At 37.8% G+C, this 22751-nt stretch overlaps 1 protein-coding gene across 4 annotated transcripts; it reads left to right on the forward strand.

Moving 5' to 3' along the window:
• The first annotated feature begins 1243 nt into the window (after window positions 1-1243).
• LOC110057221 (toll-like receptor 4) lies at window positions 1244-22376 on the forward strand. 4 transcript variants are annotated; one of them, XM_089275016.1, is made up of 11 exons: window positions 1244-1494; window positions 4740-4875; window positions 5496-5621; window positions 6927-7009; window positions 12093-12161; window positions 12999-13038; window positions 13951-13995; window positions 14608-14643; window positions 16551-16586; window positions 17345-17449; window positions 18790-22376. In XM_089275016.1, exons 1-11 carry the CDS (start codon window positions 1351-1353, stop codon window positions 19254-19256), a joined length of 1287 nt encoding a protein of 428 aa, XP_089131142.1. In that variant the 5' UTR covers window positions 1244-1350; the 3' UTR covers window positions 19257-22376. The 4 variants fall into 4 exon arrangements, with proteins under 4 accessions (XP_089131142.1, XP_089131145.1, XP_089131141.1 ...); XM_089275015.1 differs by having other exon boundaries at window positions 1245-1494; window positions 17342-17449; XM_089275019.1 differs by lacking the exon at window positions 16551-16586.
• The last annotated feature ends 375 nt before the right edge of the window (window positions 22377-22751 follow it).

The following is a 22751-nucleotide window of genomic DNA, read 5'->3' on the forward strand; positions in this document are numbered from 1 at the left end:
TTATTGAGTCTGCGTTCAAATACTTTGTATATTTTGTTTGGAAAGGTAAACAAAAGAGAGTCAATTCAAAGCAGAATCCACTTTTTCCCGTCTCAGATATATGTCAAACCGCTGGGGCATTCCTACGAATTGAACGTCTCTTTTACAGCGCTGACCTTTTTTGAACGCTTTGATCGACTTTTTTTACCCGGTTAAAATTTTCGAGTTGAGTTCATAGACATCTTACGGTTTGCGGATAGATGTATTTTTGTCGATATTTGAATCCTCGATTAATTTAAAGTATTACTGTCGGGTAATGTTTCGTAGCGAAGTGTAGAATGGTCCAAAAGTGCAGTGCAGTACAATGCTCTATAGTGTAACGAAATGTAAAGTAAGTTCGTCCTGTATTGAGAATGTGTATTTTGTTTTGCTTTGAGTCGTCATTATTTGTCCGGCTTTTGATCTTAATTACTCTGCGTCAGTTGCTGAGCTGAACAGCTTTTAATTGCTGTCAGTTTTAATTTGATACCTCGTTTTAATGCTCTTATAGTCGACGAATATGTAAGTCTTTTTTTATCACTTTCAGTCTGAATAGGAGACGCCCTGACCTTTTGGTTTTATTCATAGAAGCTTGGAGGCACTGACATTTGTAAATTACAATTTGTTTGTCAATATATTGCGCTCTGTATTTCATTCGCCTGAAACTTCAAAAAGTAAAGAGGTCAAATTTTTATGAAAGAAAAAAAAAAAAAAAAGAAAAGAAAAGAAAAGAAAGAAAACAACGATCAATGATTACTATAAAAACTGACAGCAGTCAGGTCTTCCGCCCTCTCACCCACCAATGCAACGTAATCATCTGCGGTTGGTTTAATTACGGGTCATTAGCAATTGTTATATCTCGTTTCCTTTCGCTACGTGCACCAAAATACCATATTGTCCTTATTGCCCATGTATTTAGATATAGTGAGACGGTTGATTAATTAAGCTAGCACATAGTGCGTGCGGTGGACGCCAAGGCATCACTCGTATGCAAATTCAGTACGAAATCTCAGAGAGACATTCTAGCAAATCAGCATTCTAGTTTTGAACTGCAATATTTGAACATTGGACTTTTTTGTTGAGATAATTTTCTGTATACAGGTCTCTGGGGGTTAAAACACAAAGAAATATTTAGACTTATCTAAAGACAAATTATGACGTCAATTGTCTGCAATTCGTCTTCCGCTCTTTGTGCGCACTTGTCGCTTGCGCGTGATTTGGTGTTAAAATAGGCGTCACTCGTCACGTAACTGACCTGAGTACCTGATACTAAGGCTAGACAGGAACATTTACTACGTCCTGTGAGGAGAAGCTGTCCTAGAATTGGAAACAATGTTGTACACCTCGGTTGTGACCGTTTGCCTGCTTTATTTTCTGCACAGTTTTGGAACTGTGCAATGTCGAAGCTCAAGACACCTAAACGAATATAACAATCGCTCAAGTCTGACGCGACGGTGTTTGCGGAGTTGCTTTCTGGTAAGAAAGATTTCAATTTTGATTTGCAAGTTAAAACATTGTTGTCTTTCTGACAGCGGAATTTGTACGGACAAGTGCAAAATACGTTTTGGGTAATGAAATGTTCTCTGTAAGAATACCTGACGATCGAATCTTAATACAAACAATTGTCGTGATCCCTTTGTTGCAGCGATATGTGAGCAAATGCCCCTCTCGTGCCATGTCTACGTACTTGAATTGAATTTCGTCATGTTTTCCGACGCAATGAGTTGACACCTGAAGAGAATGTTTCCCATTCAATTGCAGGTTGTAGAAAAAAGTGTAGGTGAAAACCCCTCGCAAATGCATTTTTCTTCTCTTAATTTATACAGCTACCGGAATCGAGTTCGACTCGGCGGCGTTTATTTGACTTTCATTGTAAATCAATTGTAAATCAATGACGTGCAATATTCAGGTTTGGTTGTCACTAATCAAACCGTTGTCTTGTGGATATTTTGATGGTCAATTAAGGTTAATTCTGCGATTACAGCCTGGACTGCCCACATAAATGAAACACGTCTGATTTCCCTGGGCACGTGGAATCTACGGAGAGACAAATGTTACCTCATGACTAGTTTACTCGCCGTATCCTAGTATCATAATGAGAGGATGCCTCAGCATTTCACCTGGCTATTTTAAGGGTGTGGTATCTGCCCTTTACTAAATACACGCAATTATTTACTTTAAGACCCGTTTGAAGTATAGGATTTTTCATGAACCGAACTATAAATCCCTGTTCCAGGTCTACCACAAAGATTAGGTTCGACGGTTCAGTGATTCAGATTTGAACCTCGATCCTCGAGAGGAGTCGATATCATTATCAAAATGCGCTGCGGATAACTGTGGGCTGAACAAATCAGGCTCCCTTTGGACTAGAATTACCACAACTATTTAATGGATTTTCCTGCTTGCGTGTTCTATGCTGAGTGATATTTACCGAATCCACTTTCTTTAAAATCAAGTCATTATTCAAAGCGAACGTGTAGTCCACAGAAAGACTATTAAGAGACGTATTTTACATACTGTATGTAGACAAATGCAAGTAATTAACTTTGTTCTCTGTTTTCCTTCACACGCTAGGAGGTGTTTTATTTGTTCTCTTTGGCACTCGTACGTGCACGTATTTACAGTAATATGACAAACATTTCCCGCTTCTGCGATTTGATTATCCGCGACGCCGCAAATTCGAGAATATCAGATGTCGCCATGACATGTCAACAGGAAGTTTTTACAGAAACAGTGAGCTTTCACCTTGGCCAAAAAGGAAAAGGAAAACGCAAACGCCGCTGCCTGATAGGTTTTAGTCTTATGCCTAATGATGGAACTGAAAGTTTCAATAAGCCTTGATATTTGCAAGTGTAAAAGATTTACAATTTGCAAGTGTAAAAAGTTAAAACAGGACGTCCAAGGGAATTCATACTCTTTTAGGACCTTTCGTATTTTATAACAGCAGTATCATGTCTGACAAGACGTGACAAACTTTGATCTTCTTTGTTGCCACTTAATCTTATCATACGGGAAATCAAACTTTCAGAACTAATGCACCAATGTTAACAATCTAGCTTGATGCTAATCTGTTGCGGTTTTCGGGTTTTTCCTCTGTAATTAGTATTTTTAAGCTTTTTTTCGGGTTGGGTTTGCTTTTGCTTCGTTCCTAGACCTGTTTATTTAACCTCTGTACGTTCACGTTGTGTACCATATGGATGATAATCGACGCTCCAAATCAGTCAAGTGTGGTCGATTTGGTCGTCTTAAAAGAGGTCTCTTCTAAAAACGTATATTTCTTGTCAACGCTAATATTGAAGGCCTCGTTCTAAGTTTAGCCACTCACCGATGTTTCACCCTCTAAAGTGCAGGTTTCCCTTATGAAACTCGTCTTCAAAGAAGCCCAAAATTCGACATCGTTGCCGTCATTGTGAACAGTACGCAGCAGCCAGGTTGCGTTTTCGTGATGTCATTCCGTCCAAGAGATTTTGTTTAAATGGCTTCTGTGAAGTGAATAATCGCTTTGAAGAAAACATTTTGCTGACCTTGTGAAGGATACAAAGTCAGTTGCAGGTTTTTCTCCTTGCCGCCAATTTTGAGTCGGACGGAATGATGTCACATAAACACGGCCTGGCTGCCAAGTACAATTCAAAACGGCGGCCTCCGAAGTCGCTTCATTGGAGACGTATTTCTTCAGGATAGCAGGCACTTCAGGGGCTGATATTTTGGTTGGTGGGATGGCTGAATGTGTACTATAGGCGAAGACAAAAAAGGAAAACTTTTTGGAGTGACCTTCTCCTTTAAGAAATTTTCAGCGAAAACAATCGCTCACTCCCGTCGACAAGTTCTTCTATCTGCGAGCGTCACTCCGGGACTCTCTTGCAGCCACAAGCGATGAATTGAGCTTGTCCAATACTAGCGTGCGTAGCAAGCGTTCCCCTACGAAGAACGTTTTCTTTTACTGCGTTCTGGCCGGGTTCGAATTGGAGCGAGAGCAAAACAATCGACGAAGCAGGGGGTGGTGGAGGCAAGCAATGGTGTGCTTGTCCGCGGAGCAGTGGTCAAATTCAACCACACCCATGCTAAGAAGTGGAAATCGACAATGTTGAGATGTCCACTGCAAAAACTGAGAATTCAATCGCAGACAACTCAGATATGTCTGCCAGGGCAATGAAGAAGTTGAAGAACGGCCCAGACGTGAAGCAGCACGTAGAGTAGACAGAGAAAGGAGAACGTTGATTGAAAACCACTCGCTTTAAAAACGCCTATAAACAGTAAGCCATTCGGTCGTAGGCACCTCCACGGACAAAACATCTGCTTGAGAGTGGCTCGATCGTTTTAGTTCGTTTGCTTGTTGTTGTTGTGTCGAATTGAAAATTGCTTTTCGTGTAACAAGTCGAGTTATCCCTGTAGTACTCGGTCCCTCTGGATAAATTTTTCTAATAAACAAAATTATTAAATTAGTGTTTATTGTTTGAATAATGATTACCACAAAAAATACACAATGTTCTTCGGAGCTGTGTTCTTATTCTGTGAGACAGATTTAAGATCAATTTTATGGTCATCATCTACCCAGTTGACAAGTCTCATCACCATGCTGTTTTATGAAGTCACATATTACATATACACCAAGGGTAGATAGATAGATAAGATAGATAATCTTTATTTATCCACGTTACAAAATTCGTCAGCTTTAAAAATACCAAGTTTCAGCAATTTGATTTTGAATTCTTTCTGAGCAGATATCAAGACATCAGACTTGCTTTGAGAAGTGCCTTGGAGAGAACAAGGAGGGCGATTTTAATTTGAATGCCACAATCCTGCGTATTCCACCTCATATAACTCCAACGTTAAAGAGAAGGAAGCGTTACACAGAAGGTGAGCACATTGAATATACACCTTGGTCAAAACATTGTCCACGGCATTACTATCAAATCGATCTCGATAAAGCAAAAGATATTTCCTCATTTGTTCTTAGAAACTCTTCACTTTATGGGTTATTCGTTACACGAGAAGTGCCCCCAGCAATGTTCTCTTAGGTCAGTGGCTCCTGGCGTGGCGTATAGCCTTAACAATTTGATTTCATTTGATAATGAATATTAAAAGAATAAAACTACGACGTTTCGAAGTCATCTTGACTCCATTATCAAGAAGAGGTGTTAGCTGTAGTCTCGAGATTAAATACAAATAAAGGTGATAGAGTACATTAGAATAATAAGTGTTTCGTTGTCATTGGTGTTTAATGTGACAGTGCGCGCGGTATATGTTGAAATAAATACTTTTGCACGTAGTCAGACTCAATACGTACAAAAGTATTTATTTAAACAAATACCGCACGCATTGTCACGTCAATAAAATTTCAGAAAAATGAAAGGCAAAAAGCCACTGTGTGGAGAATTTTGCAACTACTATTGCCAAAACCGGTGAAGAAACGGAGCTGATGTTGGCTTCCATTTCATCGCGTTAATTTGGTTTAACTTTTTTTGCGTTTCATATAGAAATTATACACTGTGAAGATCCGGCATTAGGGAACAACTCGTTTCCAGCTTTGAGAACCACAAAGCGTAACCAATATGAAAACTCAACCAAGTGGTATCTCAACATATCGTGGGATCCCATATCAGGTAGGTGATCGTGTTATAGTATATTTATGAAAGTTTTAAATAATACTTAACACTACTTACAATATAATACTTGAACTACCTGCACCACGATCCAAAAACTGTAGACAGTGATGAGTGCTTATGTTATTACGAAAACACACTCGAAATACTTAAAAAGCGAAACTTAAACTGTACCACAGTGGTTAGATTTCCGTAGGATGCTAACATTTCTACAGTAATTAACTTTGCATTTGGCTACTTTTCCACGGGATTGTTTCACGGCTGGTTGTTGTTGTTCTTTTTTTTATCCTAATTGATCTTTCAAAGTTATCGATTCTTTACTGAGTATTCAGTTTTTGTTGATTTTCGGCAATTTCAGGAAGCTTTTCCATCATTTTCCATTGATTCATTACTTTTACTATGAAATGTTACTTTTTCAACTCAGTAGAGGCGATCATAACGGCAGCGTATAAATGATTACAAATATCCTGCTGCTTAGTCGGATTCAAATGATAATTATATCATAACTTGTCGCCTACGGACATACAATAAACGTTCTATCCATTTGTTGGTGAAGAAGGGGCGTTGTCTAAATCATTTTTGTTATGTTGTTTTTCGTTTTTACATTTTAATGTGATTCACACTACTTAGCACTACTTCTGAACACTGGTACGGCTACTTACATTACTAAAGAAAGTGGTTATGCAATGCGATTACTTATACATCACTTGCAATACGATACGATTACAGATGTAATACAATACGAATACTTATTCTTCTTTCGATACCAATACTTAAACTACTTACAATTAAACACGATTACTGATTCTACTGATGCTACTTGCATTGTTTAAATTTTACTGCTCCTCGTAGTGTAGGACAACGATAAAGATATTTATTATGACAATGATATCATAAGCGGAACTTCGGAGGTTATCCCTAGTTGACCAGAATCCTACCCAACTCAGTTTAGTTACCTTAAAATAAAAGTACGGTTATTTAATTAGATGTTGGCACACACGAAAAAGGTAAATAAAATATAGACCCGCGAGTACAGTTTGCTTTCGGAAATTATCATAGACAGTGAACCATTTACAAGCAAAGCCGTTGCAATAATTACTGGCGTAAGGTCCTACAAATTTGCAAGTTTGTTAAGCCGCACTCTAGACACTGATACGATGGATATTTGCAAGTATGACATTTACATGCAACTTAACCCTTGATATGCTTCCAAAGAAAATTTCATGAACTTTCATGTAACTCTCATTTTGTAAGAGCCGAGGTTACACGGATATGATATCCTTTGTTCAAAAATTCCTTTGTTAGATTCTACAAACTCAACGGAATACGGCTTCTTTTACTGGTGTCATGATGGCAAAAGTAGCCCAGGCTCGTTAAAGATGCAAAAGGTAAGAAGTTTATCAATTGCTGACGCTCGTAATGCTCCTCAGATAAATTGTCCTGCTGTAGTTTCTACTTGTCTTGATAATGTTTTACTCTAACAATAGGCTTTTCATCCGTTTTAATCGATTAGTGAGACCATGCCAACACTAACGAGGGTCTGAATGGGGTTAACCGACTAGCCACAAAGGGCGAAAAATATTACTGACTACTGACAAAACTAGCGACAACAACACTTTTAACCGACAACCGACATGGTCCGACGTTATAGGGATGTTTGAATTCAGAAAAAACAGCATTTTGAATTTATTTCTAGCTCAGGAAATGTCCAGATCCTTTCGTGGGGTGTATTTCACCAGACGTAACGACATTAATTCCAAATTTGTATAGGTAATCATACGGTTTCGAGTTCAATTTGGAATTAATTTGCACGAGCTTGGGCTCGTGCAATTTCAGCTTTTTGAAAAATAGGTACCCAGAGGGTACATGTGTGGGATACAATCTTATTTGCATTAACAGATATACACGAGCCGATGACAATGATGTGGGATCCCACAGGTATCCCGCCCAAAAAGTCACAAGTGCAAATTAATTCCAGATTGAACGAGAATAACCGTATGATTACTTATTGATAATATAAACATAAAAAAATTCGCGTGGAGGAAGTGACGGGATATCTTTCTTAAAGACATTTTTTCTCATTCGAGAAAACTTTTTTCAAAGTTTCTGTACAAAATTTTCGTCATCATTTTACGTGACATCACTGGCTTAGAAAATTTCCTATTGCCTTTCAGCCAATCATAATCCAGAATTACGATGTGTAATTTTCACTTCTGTTACACTTTTTGTCCTGGTGTTACACTTGAACTGCACTGCTCTCAGCCAACCAGAATGGAGTAATTTTTTCATGTATATTATTAGGTCAATTATATAATTTCCTGTCTTCAAATTACTTTAAAGCCCTGGGATCCTCCTATTCGCGGAGCAGCAGGGGGCTCATTTCTAGAACAGCGGCTCGTAATGGAGCCGACGAGAAGCCCTACTGTTGTATTTTCACTGCCCGTTGTTTGTTCATGCGGTCGGGCTATGAGTGGGATTGTTAAAGTCATCGTGAGTTTTTTTTTTCGAAAAGGTGAAGAGGTCGCGATCGAACGCGATCGGAGCCGGGTTCCGACTGACAAAGAAACTCATAAAGGAGTATCTGAGCTAAGAAAACATCTTACAGAGTTTTTAGGACTAAGGGAGCAGGCACATCAATATTGGAATTGGCGGTTTCTCGTTAAAGTTATTTCGCCTGACCAAATCACCTGCAGGCAAATGCGAAAATTTTGCAATTGTGACGGATGGCCAGTGGGAAACAAAATTACGTATCCCAAGGGCTAGGGTGGACCTTTATACTCGTTGTCTAATTTACCTCTCTTGATTTACTTCGATGCCACGCAATCGAAAGGAAAACAAAGTCACATCTAGAATAAAAGGTTTGGAGATTTTATCGGTGTACTATTGCAAACAAAAGTGGGGTAGACGATCACGTTCCTAAAAAAACAGAGTTAACGACGTTTAATTAAGTGCAATCAAATAATGAATTATTACAAGTTTTACACTTAGTGTAGAGTTTAAAGTCTTAAACTGCACAAATTACATAAAAAATGTTATAATTAACTTGCACTTTTAATTATTAACTGAGATTTACCGACAACTGACAAAGGTCGAAAACTTTAACCGACAACCGACAAAGTAATGAAATTTTAACCGACAACCTGACATGTGGACCCCCCTATTCAGGCCCTCAATCAACTTCCAATCAAACAGTAAGCAACGAGCAAACATTCAAGCACTAAGCTTTAAGCACTAACATATTCGTTTCTGAATTGGAAAGTATAATATTAATATTAATATTAATAATATTAATATTATAACTTCCTTGGATTTTTTAGTGAAAGTCCATCTGCCAATTGGATAAAGAGGAAGATCGTTTCAATTTAAATACAGTCAAACCTCTCCCCAACGGCCCCCTTGGTGACAGAGGAAAGAGGCCGTTGTAGAGAGGTGACCGTTGTGGGGAGGTAGGGGTGTAATATGACACCTGTTTTATCTGGGTGAACCTGTTTTTTTTTCATATATTTTTTAGCATATATAAACAGGAGCCATAATCGAGGACGGAGACCGTAAGTCTCGGGATTCGCGCGCACCTATGATATGGGACAATTTTTCTATTTTTAGAACAAATTGCGCCATCCTGACGTCATATATCCGCGCGGATTCACGCACATGTCAGGGGCTCTCGCGTGGATGTTGTCACGTTGCCTGATCAAATGGTGAGAGTTGAGAGATTCTCTTGCGTAATTTTCACAGCGATGGCAGGGAATAAGGCAGGGAATACGAACCAGGGCGCTTATATGTAGTTTTATGCTCTGAGCTAACGGAAAAGGTGGGTTTTCAGGGTCGAAAACAAGACTTCAATCTCGCGCTGGGAATGAATAATAAGATCTGCTCACGCTAGTTGTAAGCTTACGCGTATGCTTAAGAATATAGCAAGAAAACTCTCTACTCTGGTATCGAGTTAATTTGTGAGTTTCTGAGACAATGTTTAATCATAATCAAAACCTGTTTTGATGGTTTCGTACTGTCTCTGCTTGTTTGGTGAGTTTGCAAAAGTTTTTGAAAGGAAAGTCTGACGCGTACAATTAGCTCATTTCATAGTGCATGCAGCTCGTGCACTTTCAAGTCCGAGTCGGTGTTTTCAATTGTCAACAAATCTTGACAAAGATTTCTTTCGTTATCTTTTGTGCTGAGATGCTGCAACAAATTTCAAGAATGCAAAAAAGGCTACTAACATCATGTGTGTTTCTTCAACATAAGCATAGTGAAGTTTTACACTGCGAAAATGAAAATAGACAAGGAGTTTTGATAACTCGATCATCAAAATCGAAATCGTTATTCCAAGTTGATTAAAGAAAGCGTCATCGTAACTTTGCTGATTGTTTCTGCTTTATTCACATATTTTCAGCCTAGCTTTTAATATGTTCTCAAACATTTATCAATCTTAAACATATTCAAAAATTATAGAGCTATTATTGTTTGAGTTCGATGCACGCTTTCACACGAAAGTGCGGCGGAAGTACAATTTGTCATGTTTACTGACTGTACAAAACACGCATCGGCGGGCGCTCTCATTCATCGACAACAGAGAATCTACTGGATTTTTACACGAATAAAACTGAGCAGTATCTACGGACGTAAAGTTATTAAGCCTTGATGAAACATCAAGTGTTGCTTACAATTCAAGCGAAACTCAAACTAGCAATTATTTTGTTTTACTTTTCGGTCGCGATAGACTGACAAATTCCTCGCAAGCGTGTGGCAAGAGGAGCTAGGAAACTATGAAGTCCTGAAGCTCTGCTACATGTAAATATATCCAGCTAGTTTTTTGCTGTGTAATGGAAAAGCTGTTAATCTTCAACATATGTGAAATTTAAAGTGGAGTAATGTACAGCTCATCTAAAAGAAGCATCAGTCGGAACACAACTTGGTCAGCGATATATATAAGCTTACAGCGGAACATACCTGAATTCGACACTGTCTTACTTCACTCAAACTGGAGCAGCTTACGACGAAAATACTTAAGCAAAATTCCAACAGACGTAAACGCGTTGAGTTGTGGGGCAAAAACATGAAACATTTCGGGAATTTCGGACGCCATTTCCCCCGCGCGACATCCGCAAAAATCCTCGCAGCATGTACGCGCGTGTGCCGCAGGTGATGGCGCAATTTGTTCTAAAAATAGAATTATTGTCCCATATCATGGGGACAACCCCAATACTAGAAATGGCGCGCGCTTACGGTCTCCGTCCCCGATTATGGCTCCTGATATAAATCAAAACGTATCAATAAAACAGAAACTTGACAGAAACAGAGACCAACGACGCGCGGTACGAATCACGTTTGGCGCCCTTTTACGATAAGAAAATGGGGTTTTGTATACACCTTTCGTCAATTACTGGTTAGCACTGGCCATTGACGAGAGGTTATTTTGGCAGTCGGACGCGTTTTAGTGGCCGTTGCCGTTGTGGAGAGGTGGTCGTTAGTGGAGGTTCGACTATAGATGTCAGTTGACAACAAGTCCTAATCGTAAGAACTTTGTTGCAGAAAGCTTTCGATGAAGAGGAACTGAGAACAGCTCAGTTAAGGGCCCATTAACCGATCTTTTCGAGCCGTTGCTAGGGAAAATTTATTCTCATATAACCTCGTGATTTTTAGTTACTTCAGAGTTATTTCATGTGTTTTAACTTTTTCATGATCAGCAACACTAATGATGACGTCATCAGGCCACGCCCATGGTCATGTGACTAATACTAAAAAAACGCAAAGGCTCCCAGGCAAATTACTTTATCGGAATTTTTTTCACTGATTTATTATTTTAATTTAAATCCTGATTACGCTATGCATAGATTTTGTTTCATTTCTAAAAGGTCAGATCTTGAGACAGTTTCAAAATATTAAAAAGTTCGTAATTTTCTGAAAAAAGCATGATTTTGAAAAAAGAATGCATAGCTATGTTTCCAACGTTTGCTTTCGAAATCCGTCAAAAAAGGCTGGATTTAAGGGAAAACCGCGTTTCCTTTAGCATTTAAAGAAACCGGAAGTGCGTCCGATATATATTGGAAGTTACCCTATCAGCGCGTGCGCAATTTACACTACCAGCACACTTCGGTAAGATCAAACAAAACCACACGGAGTTAGTTTTTCTCTTTCTATTGCTCTTGTTTTTCTGTCTTTCTCTTATTTTGTCTTTGCTTATACTTTTTTTACTTTGCATTTTGTGAAACACAAAGAAAAACATCGAAAATGTGAGCGAATTTGGAAGTTATTGAGTCATTTTATTTTCTGCGCTCAGGCTGACGTAAGTAACCGGAAGTGAAATTTCACCTCCTTAGCAACGAGCGCGAGCGCGCGCATAAATCGGTTAATGGGCCCTTAAAGTCGTTCTTGACTTGACCAGTGCATTTGTAAGCTCTCCCCAGATCTCCAATACTAAATTTAGCAGTTACATGTTTCAAACCCCTTAGGTCTACATTCTTCTCTTTTCAGAACGAGACGTTCGTAATCTTAAATGAATCCGAGTCTTGTTGGAGCTACGATATGGATTTTACATATAATGTAAGTTTTATATTGTCATAGTCAGTAACAATATATGTTTATGTATGGGTGAAATAAAACAACATGGCAAAAATCAACAAATAGCTCTTTCTCCCTCTCTTATTAAAAGTTGTAAGAGGTTAAGAGCCACTGCCTCTAAATTTGGAGAAATGACCAACGCGTAAATTGTTAACTGTGTGAATATGAAATCAAGGCAAGCTTCCTTCTTTCTGTACTGGCCTGTTGAAAATGAGGACGACAGCCTCATGAGTTCCGACGAGAGGGCTTTCCATATGCGTGGAAAAAACCGCCATATGAAACAGCAGAAGGTTTTAATAAACAAAATGAAACTGAACGTTGACAGCATTTGGAAACTTACAAGCGAGCGCCAGAGGCGCTAACTTGTAGGGGGTCTGGAGATATTTGTAAAATTATCGTTTCATGTATTTTTTGTTTGAAAATGGGAAAGAGGGCTAAAGTCGTTCCTGTCTTTTTATTTCTTCGAGGGACAGGCGATGTTTAGGCGTTGTTTGATCCTCGTTCGTCAGTTTAGAGAATTCTAAGTTATGTTTTGAATTGAAGAGAACGCATTAGGCCGAGAGCGATTAAAGGAGGCCTAGATATTCGCGGAGTAAGAATGCATGGGCACATTATTGTAGAATGTATAGACATGCAGTTTTAATAACAATCACGGCATACAATGACACTCTCCCTCAAATGTGAGATAACAGGTCTCATATATTCGCGCTGTAGAATTATTTGATTATCTCATTTGCTTTGTTTGATATCTTGTTCTGGTAACAATGATTATTATATTTATTGTTCATTTATTTATTTATTCTTCCTTGCTGACAAAAGGTAGTCGTACTTCCATGTTTCCGTGGCTTCACACATAAAGGTAAGCCTGCGCTGATAGAGTAGAATTCTTAAATTAAAGGCTAATTGTCCTTAAAGCTAAAGGCACACCTGAAGGAATTTACTATCCATACAGGACAATTATGTAAACATTATTTTGTAGCTTTTAGCTGGTTTTCCTTCTTGTCCTCTCGTTTGAGGAATGGAAATGTACTCCCCTTTTTTACGGTACAGCATATTCTTGGGTCATCTAAGCTACGTGCATTTTTAGTAGTACCCATTAATTATTTAAAAAAGAGTAACAAGTGAGAAAAGTGATCAATCTGCTCTTTTTTAATCACTTATATTATATATTTGATACAGATAGAAAGATTATATTTTCACGCAACTGAGAAAAAACTTTGAAATCGATGAAGATTAATCTTTTAAGACTATTTTTATCGATTTTCGTTGGAGAATTAAAAATCAATACGAAAGGATGACTAATCCTCGTTTTCCTTTACAAAATTTTAGATGAGTTTTACCAGAATCGAATTTTTTATCCAGCTTTTATTGGTGCTTTTGATCAAAACTTTGCAGTTCTGGAAGAATCGGGGTATAAAAATGCAAAAATTGTCTTAAGAACCGTAATTGCTCAAATTTGAGCCCAGGACGCTAAAATGTATTTTCGATAGCTCAATGGAGGGTGGTTACTTTGAGAAAGAGTACTTTATATTAGGGATGGGCGCTAGCTTCTTTTGGGACACAAGTATTTGATTGTGATAAAGCACTCAAATGTACAACAATAGAGACTTGAACTCGAGAACTGTGGCAATAGAGAAAAGAAGGGGAACGGGAACGAGCACGAGAACGGGAAGAGTGCCGGCATGATAAGTCACTTAGCTTCGAAACGAGGTTCACTGTACCGCTTCTCATTCAAGGAAAATAAGCAAACCTTTTTCTTACCTTGTTTTAGAACTACCTTGGATTCACTCTTCAACGGCAGCACCGAAAATCACAGGTGAGCTATCCAAGAGGATAAAATGAAGAATAAATTCTGACCACCCTCCGTTTAGCAAGTTTAAGCTAGCGGATAACCAAATGTTTCTCAAGGCCATCATCAAATATTCTGAGCTACGGATTTTAACCACATAAGTACAGTACAGAGATGCATCCTGAAATACACTCTCCATTGGTGCGATTACCTATATATATTTAGTTAATGTATTTTATTATTTTTACTGAAATATTACCTCATCGTGATTGGCTGAGAGCTGGCCCATTTATTATTAATTCTTAATTTGCACTGCAGTGCAAATTAACGCGCACGTGTTCGTAATTTTCTCAATCATATAATAAATAAGTAATCGTATGAAAACTCGCACAGTTAAAGATTTACACTACTCGTGATATTTGAAAATTCTTTCAAATTTTGAGAGAATTTAAAATATCACTTCTAGCTAGTGTAAACTGCTTCATTGAACTCGCATTCATACCTTTACTTATACTTATTTATTTTATATCTTGTTTGTGTAATAATTATTTAGGTGGCAGTAGGATTTGTATTTAAAAAGATATATATTAATGCATAAAAAGATGTATATTGATTGATTGATTGGTTTATTCATTTCAGCCACTGTGCCCACTACAAATCAAATGCGCAGTACAGGTAATATAGCCAGGAAGTTGAAATTTTTATCTGTCATGTCTGTCAGGGCGTGTATCTAACACAACATCAGTAAACGGACTTCCGTTTAGAATCAGTTTACAATTATTATATTTATTTTATGTCTTGTGCGCATGTAATAATTACTTAGGTCCATGTGTGTATATTTAACAAATTGACGACGTCAGTTTTTCATGCGTCGGTCCTGTTATTGATCATGAATTTCGTCATAACATTGTCAAAGTAGTTGTGGATCCACGAGCCGATAGCCGAGTGGGTCTGCAGACATACTTTGACAATGTTATGACGAAATTCATTGTCAATAACAGGACAGACGTATTAAAAACTGACATCAATTTGGTTTTTGCGATAACAAATTGTCGAACTGTCCTCTCTCGCTCGTTGACGCATCGCGTAGATTATAAATTCATGTGTCTGTTCGCTTATACTAAGAAATTACAAGTGGCAAGTGGGATATTCCATGGTATCTCACGAGAAAGCGCTGCATAACTATTTTATACCATGCCATAGAAAATACAGTGGCCAACATACGCGGGGCTCATGATGGGAAGGTTGGATGTAATACCGCCGAATATACAACGGATTTCCTGTATTCTGACTGGCTGTATTTTCTATGGCATAGTACAAATAATGATATAGTTATTAGATGAAAAAATAATACTCTGGATTCAACTACTCTTTGTTTTTGTTCCTTTATTAGTAGATCCGCTGACTGTCATAAGAATCACTGTAGTCCTGGTATCTGTTATCTCGGCGACTTATCTTTTTCATTTTCTGTCTGCCAAATTTCAGATGCGTAGTTTAGTTTTTTATTAAATCCATTTTGAAATCACTGGTTATCCTTGCAATCTGATTGGCTCTCAGTGGTGCGATTTATTCACGAATCGCACTATTTTTTGCTCTAAATGGCATCTTTTTCTCAGACAATGAGAATGGGACAGTAAAACAAACCAACCATTCAGATTTCAAGATTAGTTTAAAGTAATCAACAAAATTTCAGGAAAATGAAAGGCAAAAAGCCACTGTGTGGAGAATTTTGCAACTACTATTGTCAAAACTTTGTTGTTATTGAAGCTTTTTTCAAAAAAAAATGATGAATTTAATTAATTACAGTTTCTGAATGACGATTATGAGTTCCTTTAGGCTGAAGACCTACTTTAATGGAAGTTCTCAACTTTCAGTGTCCATTTTGACGAATATTTTGGCGATTTTTCTTCAACATCTGCTCAAGATCCGTATGATACTGAGTTCAGATTAATCGTTTATTTGTAATTTGCGGATTAATGGGCGCGCTTTCGTAACTTTCCCAGCCATATAAGAAAAGGGTGGTCGTATGAAAGCTCAAGCAATTTAGGACTTACACTATTCGAGAAATTTGAAAATACTTTGAGCAATTTTGAGAGAATTTAAATATCGCTCGTAATGTAAATCCTTAATTACACTCTCAATTGGTACGATTACCTATATACATTTAGTTAATGTATTTTATTATTTTTACTGAAATATTACCTCATCGTGATTGGCTGAGAGCTGGCCCATTTATTATTAATTCTTAATTTGCACTGCAGTGCAAATTAACGCGCACGTGTTCGTAATTTTCTCAATCATATAATAAATAAGTAATCGTATGAAAACTCGCACAGTTAAAGATTTACACTACTCGTGATATTTGAAAATTCTTTCAAATTTTGAGAGAATTTAAAATATCACTTCTAGCTAGTGTAAACTGCTTCATTGAACTCGCATTCATACCTTTACTTATACTTATTTATTTTATATCTTGTTTGTGTAATAATTATTTAGGTGGCAGTAGGATTTGTATTTAAAAAGATATATATTAATGCATAAAAAGATGTATATTGATTGATTGATTGGTTTATTCATTTCAGCCACTGTGCCCACTACAAATCAAATACGCAGCACAGGTAATATAGCCAGGAAGATGAATTGAAGTTTTTATCCGTCATGTCTGTCAGAGCGTGTATCAAACACAATATCAGGAAACGGGCTTCCGTAAAGAATCAATTTCTTGGTTTTCACCTGACGTCACGGCGGCCATGTTGGAGCCAAAAATTTAACCTCTGGAAATTAAACTCTATTTTTATGCAAATCTTTTCTTTGTTTCGGTGAGAAAACACGGCTGTTGATCCCGTGAGTGAAAACCAAGAATTCATTATATTTATTTCATGTCTTGTGTGCATGTAATAATTACTTAGGTCCATGTGTGTATATTAAACAAATCGAATGTGGTTTAGCGTTGTCTGTACTCTTATCGACAACGATATACGTCATCACAGTGGTCAAAATGTTGTGGACTCACGAGGCGCAGCGTCGATATCACGGGATATCCCACGAGTAACTTTTTTTTTCTTGGTATACACAAAAGCTTTTAGGTGAGTGTGCATACTAAGAAAATACAAGTGACAAGTGGAATATTCCACGGTATCCCACGAGAGAGTGTTGCATAACTTTATACCATGCCATAGAAGATACAGTGGCCAACATAGGCCGCGCGGCTAGTGATGGGAAGGTCGGATGTAATACCGCCGAATTTACAACGGATTTCCTGTATTCTGATGGGCTGTATTTTCTATGACATGGTATAAATAATGATATAGTTATGTAGATGAAAAAATAATACTCTGGATTTAATTACCCTTTGTTTTTGTTCCTTTATCAGCAGTTCTTCTGACTGTCATAGGAATCATTGTAGTCCTGGTATCTGTTATCTCGGCGACTTACCTTTTTCTCCGCAAAAGAAGAAGGGATAACCGTGACTTGTCAATAGGTTCGTGCCCGTGTTAATGAAGTGCGTTTTAAGTTTCAAATTCGATATCAATACAAACAAGTTCATTTCGTTTGCTTGTTAATACTGACAATACACTTCATCCACAGTTGGGTTGAAATATTTACACAAGGACACAACACTATTTGGGAACAGGAGACTATGATCTGACCAGATAATAACTAGGGGGGATGGGGGTACTCCCAGAAACATTGGGTCTGGGTGTGCGGCCGAGGGCTTTCCACAAGTTGCGCGAGATTTCCCAAAAGGTTGCTCAAAAGTTGCTCAAAAGTTGCTTTTTGTAACGAAAGTTACTCAAAAGTTACTCCAAAAAAAAAACAAAAAAAAGTTTTGTTGCTCTCTTCCTTTATTTGTCTGATGCAAAAGTACAACAAAACTAAGATTTCTAAACATTTTGTACAATTTTGCGGCGTAACCAGCGTTGCTAAATACCTTTTCCTTATTTAAAACCAAAAATTGTATGCGTAAAGACTACGCATCGATATTGATATTAATCTTGTAAAAATTCTTCACCTGAGACACTCGAGTCCTTCGCCCGCCATTTTGAATTAAAAAAAACCGCTGACCTAGCAGCCCGGCTACATACATCTTACACTCATGATCTGCCGCAGGGGGGAGGGGTATCTGGCTCCTTTTTCACAGGAAGTTAATAAATTGTCTACTAACACATTTTGAAATATGACAGGAAGGTCAATTTAAGCAATTAAAAGCTGTTCCGATTTCTCAGAATTGATAGAAAACTAGAAATTGCTCTGAATGCAAAAAGCTGCTCGAAATGAAAAAAAGTTGCCCGAAATACCAGAAGTTTCCTAAAAGTTGCCGAGCAACTTGTGGAAAGCCCTAGTGCGGCCCGCTTCCCAAAAACCTTATCCTATATTTATGACCAAAATCTGCGATTTTCGATTTTTCTCACCCTATTTGACTTGACAAAAATTTTGATTCCCTATTTATGACCGTTGCGGCTGGAACAATTGCTCTAAACATAATTTGTGAAGCTTTTGTTGATGGTCCTATCGATATATAATGATAAGAGAGTAGCTTGCTCGAAAAAAACATGCCCAGTTCAAGACTAGAGTGCAAAACTCAAACCCTATTTATGACCAAAAGGGCCATGTAAGAGGATAATAATAGTACTTGGTGGGAAATATTAAATTTGAAAGTTTAAGCTACAAAATATTACATACAATCTGTAGTCCCAGCTTGTCTGTCTGTTTGTTTTTGTATTTTTTTATACGGCCACTCCGTATGGTGATCTGAGTTTGTTTTTCTTAAATATGACTGTGATTGCTTTTTCTCTACATTCAAATATCCTATGTTTGCAGATGATGCTGATTACGACGCCTTCATAATATTCAACCAGCATGACCAAAAATGGGTAGATGAAACCCTTCTGCCAATCCTGGAGAAGGAGTTTCAATACAAGTGTTGTGTCCACTACCGAGATTTTGTTCCAGGAGAGCATTTTGTAGTAAATATGACAGAGAGCGTTCGCAAGAGTAGAAAAGTAATTGCTGTCATATCCAAGACCTTCTTCTCAAGCCAATGGTGTAATTTCGAGCTACAACAAGCTATATATCAGCACTTGAAGATAGGAGACAACGGCGTTATTGTTATAAAAATCGATAATGTTTCTACTGAGATGTTCCCGAAGGCTATCCAAACGAAATCTTTTATCGATTATTCAAACAGAATCGAGAGACCATTTTTTAAGGCGAGGTTGTTAAAGGTCTTAGAATCCAGCAGCAACGCGTGTAAAAAGGAAATGATTCCGATGCTAATTGATGGCTAGTGCGTGGCTCTGTTAAGGGATCGAAGGTTTCACGGTTCGGCGCATGCCCAAGCATTCGCGCCAGTATAGTAACTTGTTTCGTATTCTTATTGAGGGACATGTTTTTCAGCAGTTACAGACTATCATTTGGGTATGCAGAATGACTGATGCCCAAATTTAGCGGAAGATATCAACAGATTTACGTATAGGAAAGATCGAATTTAGCATTGAACATCGAACTGTTATTCGGGCCGAACGATTTATTCTGGACACACGCACGCGTTATTTACTCGCACCCGATTGGTTCATAAACCTTGGAATTGAGTGGTGCTTGGGAGTTGGTAAATACCAAAACAATACTGATGAGAAACACCTCTATCGGAGCGTGGACGCGACCGACCGCGCAACTTTCAAAGAAAAATTTCGCTGAATCAAATAGGCTCATGTTCCTGCTTGCTTATACATGCGCCGAGCCGTGAAGCAATCCCCTTACATCATTCGCTATACCTAGGCAGACGCTCTTTGGGGTCGTCATGCAATCTTCCTTAAAAATAAGCATGGTTCTTTATAAAAACGAGTGATTTGTATCGACTCTTAAATGACAATGCAGAGAAATTCCTTATTGTTTTTCAAGAGGGCACGGTAACAAATCCTGCAATCTGATTGGTTCTTAGCGCGTTCCGGATTTTCTTATCTCTGAAAGCTTTCGCAGCGGGTGAAATCGTCGTGTTGATCAATTTTCGTGAGCGAACTAGCGGTAATCGTGAACCTTTGCCCTTTTTACACTTCCATCGACGATTAATCTACACAAGTTTGTCTCTATTCGCTTAAAAATGGCAAGGAAAGTCACTATAAGTAAATTCAAACAAGTGTTTTATTTGTGAGAGTTGTTTTGGTTCGGTGCTGTAATGGCGCGTAATCTTGTTGTTCTCTCGACCTACAAATGATTTTAACTAAATCATGAGTCAATTTCAGCCGAGTTTACCTCTTTGATCGTTCGTGTATTTCAGAGAGTTTTAGTGGAATACACTTAACTATCCAATTTCCGGTATAAAAACCTGGTTTCAAGTGATTCGCAGCGACTGACAAAAATTGTTTTTGTAGTACAACTTCAAACTTTACACAAAATTTCACACCGTAAAACAATTTTGTAGAACTTAAGTGGTGAATTATATCCACTAAATATTATTTGTAAGAAATGTATCTGCTCTCGACATGCTTTTGTGAGACTGAAAGCTTAACCATGATAGGCTTGAAATCCTAACTTGAGATCTTAGCTCAAAATCCTGATAAATTTGAAAGCCAGACTCAAAATTCTAACTCAAGACTTTATTGTAATAGTGACTTGAATAATAGGTATCCTTCTGGCAATATTATTTTGAGTTGTCATTAGGTTTGCCGGCATTTTGAACATGGTGAACAGTGTTAAATTGATGTCTGTCTCTGACCATGTAGAACCCAATACATTAGACTTGAAAGTTCAAAGATTTTTGGTAACATGTCAGAGAAAGTCTTTATACTAATATTAACGGGTTTGTTTTACATCCTGGGCAAGTTTCTTCAATTTTTAAAGGGTGATAATCTTTTAACAACAGAAGTGTATCTACAGAGGTATCAATTGGTTATATTTATTAAATCCATTTTGAAATCACTGGTTATCCTTGCAATCTGATTGGCTCTCAATGGTGCGATTTATTCACGAATCGCACTATTTTTTGCTCTAAATCGCATCTTTTTCTCAGCCATTGAGAATGGGACAGTAAAACAAAACAACCAATCAGATTTCAATATTAGCTTAAAGTAAACAATAAAATTTCAGGAAAATGAGAGGCAAAAAGCCATTGTGTTGAGAATTTAGCAACTACTATTGCCAAAACTTTGTTGTTCTTGTTGTTTTTTTTCCAAAAAAATTGACGAATGTAATTAATTACAGTTTCTAAATGAGGATTATGAGCTCCTTCAGGCTGAACACCTACTTTAATGGAAGTTTCCAACTTTCAGTGTCCATTTTGACGAATATTTTGGCGATTTTTCTTCAACATCTGCTCAAAATCCGTATGATACCGAGTCCAGTAAAACATAAACAAACGAAAACCACACAACAACAAATTCAGGGCCATCTCAAGAAGGTAGATTTTTCCAGGTTTCCGGTAGTTTCAAACGAAGCAACAAAAGAGCTCAGCTCTGTCGCTGTGAATAAACATAGTCAAAATATGCCCCGCGCCACAAAACAGTGAATGAATGAACGTCTGCTGGTGCTAGTCCCCCCATCTTGGAAATATCTTGAAACAAATGGCGCCGCAAGAACTTGACAAGGTCCTGAGTATTGAGTCCTTCGCCGAGGTCACAAAAAGAAACGGAGATGATAACGAGCTGGACTCCCTTAAAATCATGCCAGTAAACGGTATGAAAGAAAAAAAAAAACGTACCATCCACTGGGCATCGTGCACTCGAGTTTCACAACCCAAAAGAAATCCATCGCAGAATTACGCAGGATGCACCTTCAAATTCCTTCTCCAAAGACAATGAAAAGTCTCAGCCTCAACCACAGAAGAAAGAAAGACCTTCCATCATTGATTCAGGCGACGAGAATTGAACTCTTATACCTGAAGTAGACTATTTTCGTTCTCACTTCAAAACCGCTTGTTTCTTTGTCATGCTAGGATGAGTTTTCGTCACATGACATCGTTTTGCATACTAAATGAGACGTAAAGGCGTTTCCGGTTCCGCTTTTTTTTTAACAATCCGGCTACTGGAACAATACATCAAAAATCTAAAAATTAAGGCGATAAAATTGTGCGATTTCAAAATGGATCTAATAAAGTGGCAATTGAACTTCGTGTCGTGCAATTTTGGTCTGAAATCATACTTGTGATTTCAGACCAAATTGCACTCCACTCGGTTCAATTACCATTATTAATAGTTGCTTTAGTTGACTTGAAAAGTCTGAATTAAGAGTACTTTTACAATTACCACATTTTTCCTAAGTTAGATGCAATGAGTTACTGTTCTATTTTAAACTTATACATTGATGATTGCATATTCGTAAACTGTACTTAGCGTCTGCGGTGCCAAGGAACTACATGTATCTTATTGAGTCTGTTTTATTGCATTTTACAATAAATGATTACATGACTGTAACTTGTGGCTTGCGTTTAATTTTTTCACTGGAGAAGATACGAGTTGAAAGAGAAATGTTCCAGCTTTGTAACTACTTACCGACGTGCTATATTACTTTAACTGAAGTTACACGAGTATTTCATTTCAAACAAAGTGCTTGAGCTTAGTGGAGTGCTGAAAAGAACAAAATGCGGACGATATTGGGCTTGCATTTACGTGGCTTTGATGCGCATAAAGCCGTATAGTCCATGGGCCGGGACCCCAAAAAAATAACATTTCGGTACCACTCAGGGGGAGTAATGCTACCATATATTTTTGAAAACTGCAATTACTCTAGTTTCATATTATGTGTGATAGCAATGCTAAATGAGTAGCTTAATAGGATTTATCACGTGA

The sequence above is a fragment of the Orbicella faveolata genome, unplaced genomic scaffold (assembly GCF_042242905.1).
Source record: "Orbicella faveolata isolate gen_17 unplaced genomic scaffold, um_ofav_v1 contig_36, whole genome shotgun sequence".
Lineage (NCBI taxonomy): Eukaryota > Metazoa > Cnidaria > Anthozoa > Scleractinia > Merulinidae > Orbicella > Orbicella faveolata.